At 42.4% G+C, this 12,311-nt stretch overlaps 1 protein-coding gene across 3 annotated transcripts in view; it reads left to right on the top strand.

Moving 5' to 3' along the window:
* Positions 1-294: 294 nt before the first annotated feature.
* LOC121555071 (coiled-coil domain-containing protein 141) overlaps positions 295-12,311 on the top strand; it is a 70,593-nt gene continuing 58,576 nt past the window's right edge. For all 3 annotated transcript variants that reach the window (XM_041868856.2, XM_041868857.2, XM_041868855.2), the window contains exons 1-3: positions 295-799; positions 6,858-6,980; positions 11,386-11,577. In XM_041868856.2, the coding sequence (XP_041724790.2) occupies positions 695-799; positions 6,858-6,980; positions 11,386-11,577 (420 nt within the window). In that variant the 5' untranslated portion in view covers positions 295-694. The remainder of the gene's footprint in view (positions 800-6,857; positions 6,981-11,385; positions 11,578-12,311) is intronic.

Here is a 12,311-nt window from a genome sequence, read left to right as displayed (position 1 = left end):
AATAATAATAATAATAATAATAATAAATGCCATTTAGCAGACGCCTTTATCCAAAGCGACTTACAGTCACGTAGAGGGGACACCAGAGGGGACACCAATGGAAAAACGTATAATAAAGAGGGGCCGAGTGGGACTGGGAGAGAGGCAGGCAGGGAGAGGGAAGGGTTGTGCAGATAGACCAGAGTGGAGCGGAGCCACCAAACTATGGGTGTGTCAAATGGCTCCCAGCACAGCACAGTGTGATAATCCTAGTGGATGGTTCTATTTTTAACACACTGGCCAGTCGTGTTCTGCCCTGTCAACTTCTCTCTGCTCTGTGTCTCCTGCTTGTTGAGCTTCAGTCAGTACATTGATGCTAGTGGCTCTAATCTGTTGTGCTGTGCTGTGGCTCGGCTGTGGGACTGGAGGGAGTGGAAGGGGGGCATAACACTGCTGCTTAAACATAGACCTTCCAATTGGATTTTATAGCGCCTGTTGGACGAGGGGACAGAGGGGTCTCTCTACTGCTGTTTTTTGCTTGGTCACTGTCTTCAAAGGAAATATTGAAGGACTGTTGAGTTTGGAAGCCCCCAGAGACTGAAATGAGAGAACAGGAGAGAGACTAGGATTTCCAGAATCCAGAGAGAAGAGTGTACTGTCGGGGCTGTAAAGCTCATCTTGTACTTTATGAAGTTAAGTTTGGACGGGGGAGACAATGTCTAACGAAAGTGACACTGGAGGTCAACCTGCTGCGACAACAACAATCAGCACTGTCGCCGTGCAGGCTGGGGAATCTCAGATTATTGTTACTGTGTTCAAGGTACCGATCTCCTAAAATATTCTTCAGTTGTGTCTTTGTGTCGTCTTTAGCTGTCTTTAGTTGTCTTTTTAAGCTTATTTCGGTCCTTGAAAAGCACTATATAAAACCCATGTATTCTTTTTCAGTTTGTTGATAACTCATGTGAACAGAACAGAAGAGCTTAGATACAGTGGGGAGAACAAGTATTTGATACACTGCCAATCTTGCAGGTTTTCCTACTTACAAAGCATGTAGAGGTCTGTAATTTGTATCATAGGTACACTTCAACTGTGAGAGACGGAATCTAAAACAAAAATCCAGAAAATGACATCGTATGATTTTTAAGTAATTAATTTGCATTTTATTGCATGACATAAGTATTTGATCAGAAAAGCAGAACTTAATATTTGGTACAGAAACCTTTGTTTGCAATTACAGAGATCATACATTTCCTGTAGGTCTTGACCAGGTTTGCACACACTACAGCAGGGATTTTGGCCCACTCCTCCATACAGACCTTCTCCAGATCCTTCAGGTTTTGGGGCTGGCGCTGGGCAATATGGACTTTCAGCTCCCTCCAAAGATGGTTCAGGTCTGGAGACTGGCTAGGCCACTCCAGGACCTTGAGATGCTTCTTACGGAGCCACTCCTTAGTTGCCCTGGCTGTGTGTTTCGGGTCGTTGTCATGCTGGAAGACCCAGCCACGACCCATCTTCAATGCTCTTACTGAGGGAAGGAGGTTGTTGGCCAAGATCTCGCGATACATGGCCCCATCCATCCTCCCCTCAATACGGTGCAGTCGTCCTGTCCCCTTTGCAGAAAAGCATCCCCAAAGAATGATGTTTCCACCTCCATGCTTCACGGTTGGGATGGTGTTCTTGGGGTTGTACTCATCCTTCTTCTTCCTCCAAACACGGCGAGTGGAGTTTAGACCAAAAAGCTATATTTTTGTCTCATCAGACCACATGACCTTCTCCCATTCCTCCTCTGGATCATCCAGATGGTCATTGGCAAACTTCAGACGGGCCTGGACATGCGCTGGCTTGAGCAGGGGGACCTTGCGTGCGTTGCAGGATATTAATCCATGACGGCGTAGTGTGTTACTAATTGTTTTCTTTGAGACTGTGGTCCCAGCTCTCTTCAGGTCATTGACCAGGTCCTGCTGTGTAGTTCTGGGCTGATCCCTCACCTTCCTCATGATCATTGATGCTCCACGAGGTGAGATCTTGCATGGAGCCCCAGACCGATGGTGATTGACCGTCATCTTGAACTTCTTCCATTTTCTAATAATTGCGCCAACAGTTGTTGCCTTCTCACCAAGCTGCTTGCCTATTGTCCTGTAGCCCCTCCCAGCCTTGTACAGGTCTACAATTTGATCCTTGATGTCCTTACACAGCTCTCTGGTCTTGGCCATTGTGGAGAGGTTGGAGTCTGTTTGATTGAGTGTGTGGACAGGTGTCTTTTATACATGTAACGAGTTCAAACAGGTGCAGTTAATACACGTAATGAGTGGAGAATAGGAGGGCTTCTTAAAGAAAAACTAACAGGTCTGTGAGAGCCGGAATTCATACTGGTTGGTAGGTGATCAAATACTTATGTCATGCAATAAAATGCAAATTAATTACTTAAAAATCATACAATGTGATTTTCTGGATTTTTGTTTTAGATTCCGTCTCTCACAGTTGAAGTGTACCTATGATAACAATTACAGACCTATACATGCTTTGTAAGTAGGAAAACCTGCAAAATCGGCAGTGTATCAAATACTTGTTCTCCCCACTGTATATGCCTCTCAGAACTCTTCTTTGGTCAGAAATGATTGTTCACTCCACAATGATGGAGATGGAGAAGATCAATCTTTCCAAGCAGTTTAACAAAAATGTTGTCTAATATTACCATAGCGTTATGTCTATATAACAACAAGGAATGGTAATGTTCAGTGACTGTCAAGCTAGATTATTGATCTGTCTGTATCTGACAGACACTGACCTCACAGTGATCATCCATCGATCTCTTTCTTTCCAAAGTGCTGCTGCTATTAGAGGATGTTTCCCAAATGGCACCCTATTCCCTTTATAGTGCACTACTTATGACCAGGGGTCTGGTAAAAAGAAGTGCACTAGCCTATATAGGGAATATAGCCATTAGAGACACAACCAGAGAAAGGCATTTCATGTTGTCAATGATGTCACAAGCTTGCATAGTCCACATTGTTACAGCTAGTGTCCTGGGATGTCAATAGTGCTCTCTGTTTCTCCATTATGCTTATAGGACTAGCTCCCAGCCAAACCAGCAGGCTTATCTCAATGCCTCACATACTAACACCGTACATCTCAACATGTAGGCAGCCCTGCAGGGCTTTCCCATGGTAGTGATAAGACAGTGGACATTAGGTATTAGGTATTTTTTAAAAGTTTACTTTTCTAAGTTATTCTTTTCCCACATAGCAGTCAAATACATATTGTAAATGCATGGTAAATACATGGTAAATACATGGTAAAAACATGTTAAATACATGGTAAATACATGGTAAATACATGGTAAATGCATGGTAAATACATGGTAAATACATGGTAAATACATGTTAAATACATGGTAAATACATGGTAAATGCATGGTAAATACATGGTAAATACATGGTAAATACATGTTAAATACATGGTAAATACATGGTAAATGCATGGTAAATACATGGTAAATGCATGGTAAATACATGGTAAATACATGGTAAATACATGTTAAATGCATGGTAAATACATGGTAAATACATGGTAAATACATGGTAAATACATGGTAAATGCATGTTAAATGCATGGTAAATACATGGTAAATACATGGTAAATACATGGTAAATGCATGGTAAATACATGTTAATACATGGTAAATGCATGGTAAATACATGGTAAATACATGGTAAATGCATGGTAAATACATGGTAAATGCATGGTAAATACACGGTAAATGCATGGTAAATACATGGTAAAAACATGTTAAATTTATGGGAAAGTTCAAATGCACAAGATATTAGATATGATAAAACACAGAAACAGAGGAGAAGGAAAAGCCTACAGTGAGGGAAAAAAGTATTTGATCCCCTGCTGATTTTGTACGTTTGACCACTGACAAAGACATGATCAATCTATAATTTTAATGGTAGGTTTATTTGAACAGTGAGAAACAGAATAACAACAACAAAAAATCCAGAAAAACGCATGTCAAGAATGTTATAAATTGATTTTCATTTTAATGAGGGAAATAAGTATTTGACCCCTCTGCAAAACATGACTTAGTACTTGGTGGCAAAACCCTTGTTGGCAATCACAGAGGTCAGACGTTTCTTGTAGTTGGCCACCAGGTTTGCACACATCTCAGGAGGGATTTTGTTCCACTCCTCTTTGCAGATCTTCTCCAAGTCATTAAGGTTTCGAGGCTGACGTTTGGCAACTCGAACCTTCAGCTCCCTCCACAGATTTTCTATGGGATTAAGGTCTGGAGACTGGCTAGGCCACTCCAGGACCTTAATATGCTTCTTCTTGAGCCACTCCTTTGTTGCCTTGGTCGTGTGTTTTGGGTCATTGTCATGCTGGAATACCCATCCACAACCCATTTTCAATGCCCTGGCTGAGGGAAGGAGGTTCTCACCCAAGATTTGACAGTACATGGCCCCATCCATCGTCCCTTTGATGCGGTGAAGTTGTCCTGTCCCCTTAGCAGAAAAATACTGCCAAAGCATAATGTTTCCACCTCCATGTTTGACGGTGGGGATGGTGTTCTTGGGGTCATAGGCAGCATTCCTCCTCCTCCAAACACGGCGAGTTGAGTTGATGCCAAAGAGCATCTGACCACAACACTTTCACCCAGTTTTCCTCTGAATCATTCAGATGTTCATTGGCAAACTTCAGACGGCCCTGTATACGTGCTTTCTTGAGCAGGGGGACCTTGCGGGCACTGCAGGATTTCAGTCCTTCACGGCGTAGTGTGTTACCAATTGTTTTCTTGGTGACTATGGTCCCAGCTGCCTTGAGATCATTGACAAGATCCTCCCGTGTAGTTCTGGGCTGATTCCTCACCGTTCTCATGATCATTGCAACTCCACGAGGTGAGATCTTGCATGGAGCCCCAGGCCGAGAGAGATTGACAGTTCTTTTGTGTTTCTTCCATTTGCGAATAATAAACTGTTGTCACCTTCTCACCAAGCTGCTTGGCGATGGTCTTGTAGCCCATTCCAGCCTTGTGTAGGTCTACAATCTTGTCCCTGACATCCTTGGATAGCTCTTTGGTCTATGGTGTAGAGTTTGGAATCTGATTGATTGATTGCTTCTGTGGACAGGTGTCTTTTATACAGGTAACAAGCTGAGATTAGGAGCACTCCCTTTAAGAGTGTGCTCCTAATCTCAGCTCGTTACCTGTATAAAAGACACCTGGGAGCCAGAAATCTTTCTGATTGAGAGGGGGTCAAATACTTATTTCCCTCATTAAAATGCAAATCAATTTATAACATTTTTGACATGCGTTTTTCTGGTTTTTTTTGTTGTTATTCTGTCTCTCACTGTTCAAATGAACCTACCATTAAAATTATAGACTGATAATTTCTTTGTCAGTGGGCAAACGTACAAAATCAGCAGGGGATCAAATACTTTTTTCCCTCACTGTATGTTCTGTTTGAAGAGAGAGATGTTTTTGTCCTCTGTTGTATCCTCTGGCGCCAATTTTGCTGACCAATTTTGGCCGTGAAGGGGAAGGGGGTAATGGTAACGCCGTTCCTCTGCATTTCGAGGTTCCTTTAAAGTGACTGCTCCAGCCACGGCTGCAATCCAAGGCATGCATTGATTAAAGGGCAAAGCATGCAGAGTAGGAAATAGGCCTAATCTCTACCGCCAGCACCGTCACAGTTACAGTGCCCATGCACACTCTGTGGCTGCAACCACATGACTAACCACCGTTTTCTTTGACATATGAATAATTGTCTCAGTGAAAGTTTCCTTACATCTGAAACAACATAGGCTACTGTAATGCTTGTGACACTATGTATAAATCTTGTAATATAGTTTAACAGTTGTTGGTAGTATGAACACTTTGTAGCTGGAACAACCACGGTTGTCATTGACAAATCAATTACTGTACTGTCTATCCAAATATATACAGGCATTATGTAGTAATACTGTCATATAGGCTACAGCAACAGCTGTTGGTGCTCTTTACACTCAGGGTGACACTTCCACAAAAAGCTTGACTTTAAGTTAATATGTGTCACCCAGAGAGGTATCAGTAAGTCATTACATTAAAGGAATACCCCAGGTTACTGGATTGACATTGTCCTGGGAATGTGTCCCAAATGGCACCCTATTCTCTACATAGTACACTACTTTTGAACAGGGTACATAGGGCTCTGGTGAAAAGTAGTGCACTATATAGGGAATAGGGCACCATTTGGGATGCAAACACTGATGGCGTTCCCGGGACAGCACAATATATTGGAAAAGGAGCCCCACGTTGCGGACGACATTTCCATACGCTGTTTACACACTGTGAAATTCACAGGGGGACCATGTGGGTGTTCACAGGTATAATATTACACCAACCTGCCCTGTTTGCAGTCAGAGCATAAACAACATGTTACATGGCCTTTGCAGGTAAACACAAACAGACCTCGGCATCCTGCTGGTTCTAACTTTGATGAGTCTCTTTGATACTTAGTAGTACATCAATTGATCCAATGGATACAGACAGGACATTTACTCCTAATGTATGGTTAAGCAATAAGGCCCGAGGGGGTGTGGTATATGGCCAATGTACCACTGCTAAGGGCTGTTCTTATGCACGACGCAACGCAGAGTACCTGGATACAGCCCTTAGCCGTGGTATATTCACCATATTCCACAAACCCCCGAGGTGCCTTGTTGCTATTATAAACTGGTTACCAACGTAATTAGAACAGTACTAATAAATGTTTTGTCATACCCGTGATATACCACGGCTTTCAGCCAATCGGCATTCAGGGTTGGACCCACCCAGTGTATAATAATAAATATGTATTGAGAACAAAAGGGAGAAAACAAACGCTGTGTGTGTTTTGTAGTGTGGGGCACTGGTGCAGCTGCAGTTGACTGAAGCCAATCCCAACCTGCTGGAGATCGGCAGCAACCAGGATGAAACCAAGAAACTACTGCATGAACACGAGCAGCTCCTGATCAAACTCAAGGTAATCATCTCATTGGAAATAGATGTCACCACCAGGGGGGTCCTGGGTGGTCCAGCGGTCAAAAGCACTGCACCGCAGTGCAGAGGCGCCACTACAGCCAATTGGTCCGGGGTAGGGGAGGGTTTGGCCGGTGGGGCTTTCCTTGGCTCATCGTGCTCTTGTGACAAGGCTGGGCGCCTGCAAGCTGACTCCGGTCGTCAGTCTAACAGTGTTTCCTCCGACACATTGGTGCAGCAGACATCCGGGTCAAGCGAGCAGTGTGATATGAAGTAGGCAGCCAGGCGGGTCTTGTTTCGGAGGATGCATGACTCGACCTTCGACTCTCCCGAGCCCATTGAGGAGTTGCAGAGGAGTTAATTCAAGGAGCAAACGGAGGGGGGGGTGGGGGAATACGCTTGTGGCCATACCACCCTGAACACGCCTGTTCAGGGTCACACCTGGTTAGTACCGGGACGGGAGACCACCTGGGAATACCAGGTGCCGTAAGCTAAAAGAATATTCAACAAATATATATAAAAATGGCACCACAAGTGAGCTATAACTAATATGTCAGCTCAGGTGACATAGAACTACACTGTTCTATTATTGATATGCCACTATTTTGACATGCGAACATATAACTACTCTATTCTATTATTGATATGTCACTATTTTGACATATTCTAATGAGACCATGGTAGGCCATGAGGATGAGCTGCCCATTGAGAATATGAGTTAAGTTGTTTTGAGTGCGGCACAAATCATGCTTCATTGACATCATGGCCAATGTTGAACGTTTGTCATTTTAAGCTTGGAAAAGAGACCCTTAATCCCAGACTTGGGACCACACAGCCACTCCACTGAATAGCAGGCTAGTGATTGCTTTGCAATGCTTGCAGTAAGCCACTGATTCCTTCCAAACCACTCATTGTTGAATATGTGATTTCCAACTTGTGTAATGTTTATGTCCAATGGCCGATGAGCACCGATACGTTTTATCTATAATTTCTCTTCATTTTTTCTCTTGATATGACAAGGATTAAAAACGATTTGCCAATAGATTGTCGACTTGATTCATGATGATGACTGCTAGCTAAGATTTTGAAAGTATGATGTTGACATGATCAGTCCAATCAAAGCTACTGTAGATATAATGTGATTTGACGTCATTTTATCTGTGGCCAATGACCTTGACACTTCTTGGATGGGCACTTCTAATGTAACTCTATGGCAGCACCCAAGGGGCTTGAATTTTCGAGCTCTACCCTTAGACTTGCCGGTGACGTAGTGTCCCCATGAGTGACGGTACACTGAGCCAATCACGGCACAACTAGAGAACATTACCAACACCTACACTCCGTATTTTCGGCTGGCTGCCCCACCACAGAAAGCACTGAGCTAGGCTGAAACACCTTCTTTTTGGAGCTGCCTTACTCAAGAAAGCAAAAAAGCTGCTTTATTAACTCAAGTATCATTATTTATTTATTTGTACATTGTTTGCAAACTGATATGTGACACGTATTAATGCCAAAATAACATGCAAAACAGGCAAGGCCCCAAAAACTTTTTTTTTAGCTAGAAATGTGGGGCTCAAAACAGGTGTCCCACCTGCCCTGAATGACGGGTTGCCACATTATTATTCAAAACAATGCATTCTAATATAAATCGCACACACACCTCGCTCTCCCGGCTTTGGTGAGTTTAGGCCATTAGGCTATGATTAAAGCTTCTTCAGTCCCATCCTTGTTTTACTATAACTCGTTGAGACACCATCAATGCTTTTCTTGTCTCAGAGATGGAGCGTCAAACTACTTCAGTCACTTTCATTGCCTCAGCCTAGGTGGAAGGTGGAATGTTCACTGCAGCCCTTTCAACGTTGATTTATATTATTTCCACTCAAAGCTTTTCCCCCGGCCTTGTTATAGACAATGGCTATTTAGATCCAGGCTATTCATTACTATTGCCAAGAACTCATTCACTATTTTTACCTACTGCAGGTGTTTTAGTTATGTCTGAGTGCTGAGCATGTTCCATCTTGTTTTATACAAGTATGATATTATTGGCATAAGCATGTGAACAATTGATATTATTAATGTCAATGTTCCAGTAGCCTAGCGGTTAAGAGCGTTGGGCCAGCAACTGAAATGTCGCTGGTTTGAATCCCTGAGCCGACTAGGTAGAAAATCTGTCGATGTGCCCTTGAGCAAGGCACTTAACCCTAAGCTCCTGTAAGTCGCTCTGGATAAGAGCGTCTGCTAACTAAAATGTAATTTTCCAGTAAGATATCAGAGTGACTACAGATTTAAACCCCTGAACAACAGCTCTAATCACAGAGAGGTTTTATCACAAAAACAATCCAAAACAGATTTGAATACAAACTTGCCATGTCCTTGTTTTATCCAATGCTTTTAATTCAGCTTACCAGCAGCAATCTCATAGCAAGCCTTTGAACATTTAAAATGTGTAGCTTACCATAGTGCAATTGAACAAAATGTCAATGAATCGCTCCATTAACAATGTCGATTTACATGCATATGGTAATTTTATGTTTTTTATGTTCAGAGAATGTCAGTATTGTACTCAACGACCATGTAATGTACAGTGAGCTCCAAAAGTATTGGGACAGTGACAAATGTTTTATTGTTTTGGCTCTGTACTCCAGCACTCTGGATTTGAAATTATACAATGACTATGAGATGAAAGTACAGACTGACAGCTTTAATTTGAATATTGGGACAAATTCACTTATATGTGTATTAAAGTAGTCAAAAGTTGAGTATTTGGTCCCATATTCCTAGCATGCAATGATTACATCAATATTGTGACTCTACAAACTTGTTGGATGCATTTTCTGTTTGTTTTGGTTTTGTTTGAGTTTATTTTATGCCCAATAGAAATGAATGGTAAATAATGTATTGTGTCATTTTGGAGTCACTTTTATTGTAAATAAAAATAAAATATGTTTCTAAACACTTCTACATTAATGTGGATGCTACCATGATTACAGCTAGTCCTGAATGAATCGTGAATAATTATGATTGATAAAGTTACAGACGCACAAATATCCTACCCCCAAGACAAGCTAACCTCTCACCATTACAATAACTGGTTAGATGATTTTTGTATGCCTCTGTAACTTTATTAATCATCATTATTCCCGATGAATTCAGAATGATCCGTAATCATAGTAGCATCCACATGAATGTAGAGATGTTTAGAAACATATTATATTCTTATTTATAATAAAAGTGACTCCATTCATTTCTATTGGGCACAAAATACTCTGAAACACAACCGAAAATGCATCCAACAAGTTTGTAAAGTCGCAAGATTTATGTAGTCATTGCGTGCTATGAATATGGGACCAAGTACTTAACTTTTTACTACTTTAATACACAAAAGTGAATTTGTTCCAATGCTTTTGGTCCCCTAAAATGGGGGGATCTTGTACAAAAAGTGCTGTTATTTTAAATGGGTCACCCAATATGGATGAAAATACCCTTAAATGAAAGCTGACAGTCATTGTATCATTTCAAATCCAAAGTACTGGAGTGCAGAGCCAACAAAAGATGTGTCACTGTTCCAATACTTTTGGAGCTCACTGTACAAATTGGTGCCAGCCCGTTGTAAGGCAGTTTTGCTAATAAGAATGTAGCCAGCAAAAAAAGCGGTCCATTTACAATGTTAATTTACATGCAAGTATATGGTAATGCAACAATTTTTTATAAGGCAGTGCTCTAAACAGAATGCCTCCTCTGTGTCAGAAACATGAGTGAGAATCCAAAAAAGGAGGCCTGTATAATATAATAATATAATATGCCATTTAACAGATGCTTTTATCCAAAGCGACTTACAGTCATGTGTGCATAAATTTTTACGTATGGGTGGTCCCGGGGATCGAACCCACTACCCTGGCGTTACAAGCGCCATGCTCTACCAATTGAGCTACAGAGGACCACATATATGTATAATGCAGAGAAGATACTTGAATGAACTAGGTACAGTATATCTTACAGACTTCTGTCTTTTTTTGTATGATCCTCTTGTTGTGTAGAGTAAATGTTGCTAATTATGCTGTGAAACCAAGGAGTCCGCTTATACTGTACTTTGATTATACGTTTTATTTATATCACAAGATTTCAGCATAAGTTTACAGACGTCTGCAGCATCTGGAGAACAGTGTCCCAAAATAATATGTCTGTTCTGATCTTCTTTGTCTCAAACCAGTACTTATAATCTTTACCAGGATATGGGTGGTTTCCCATACTGACCAATCACCTGTCTCCACACAACAGACTTCCTCTGTTCTATGGGGTGTCCCTCTAAAACTGCTCCCCCTAAAACTGAATAAACATCCTCTCAGGTTCCACTTTGAAACATTAGCAAAGTCATAATCCCTCAGACACTACACTCTCTCTCTTTCCAGAAACATGAAGCAGGTGTGTGGGCCTTGCTGGAGGAGGCAGACAGGACGGCAGAGGAGAAGGAGGATGAAGGGGAGGTGTACGAGGCCATGGCTGACTCGCTGAGCGATGCCTGGAGAACCCTGATCTCACTGCTAGAGAAGCGCCGGTCGCTGCTACACCTGGCATCCGAGTTCTTCGACAGGGCTCTCGAGGTAGGAGCTGGGCAAACAGAAACAGAGCTGTTATAGTTACATAAAGCATACATTACATTTACGTCATTTAGCAGACACTCTTATCCAGAGCGACTTACAGTTAGTGAATACATATTTTTTTTATACTGGCCCCCCGTGGGAATTGAACCCACAACCCTGGCGTTGCAAACGCCATGCTCTATCAACTGAGCTACATCCCTGCCAGCCATTCCCTCCCCTACCCTGGACGACGCTGGGCCAGTTGTGCGCCGCCCATGAGTCTCCCGGTCACGGCCGGCTGCGACAGAGCCTGGATTCGAACCAGGATCTCTAGTGGCACAGTTAGCACTGCGATGCAGTGCCTTAGACCACTGCGCCACTCAGGGGTATATGATCTCACTGCTAGAGTGCTGGTCACTGCTACACATGGCCTCCGAGTTCATTGACATGGCCCTCGAGGTAGGAAGGCTAACAGAAAGGAGATGTTATAGCTACATAGACCATACATAGACCCTGAGCTCACTGCTAGAGAAGTGCTGGTCACTGCTACACCTGGCCTCAAGAGTTCTTTGACGGGGCACTTGATGTATGAGCCGGGCTAACAAACAGACCGTTATAGCTACATAGAACAGACATGGAGCATACATAGACCAGACATAGACCCTAACAGATCAGAGCTGTTTTTCAGTTCATGTACATGTAGGCAATGCCACAGGGGTTTTCATTGTACTAAGCCTGTTAGAAAGTGGAATTTC

Source organism: Coregonus clupeaformis, chromosome 40 (genome assembly GCF_020615455.1).
Source record: "Coregonus clupeaformis isolate EN_2021a chromosome 40, ASM2061545v1, whole genome shotgun sequence".
Taxonomy (NCBI): domain Eukaryota; kingdom Metazoa; phylum Chordata; class Actinopteri; order Salmoniformes; family Salmonidae; genus Coregonus; species Coregonus clupeaformis.
The sequence above is the reverse complement of the archived record's forward strand: the minus strand, read 5'-3'. Positions and strand labels throughout refer to the sequence as shown.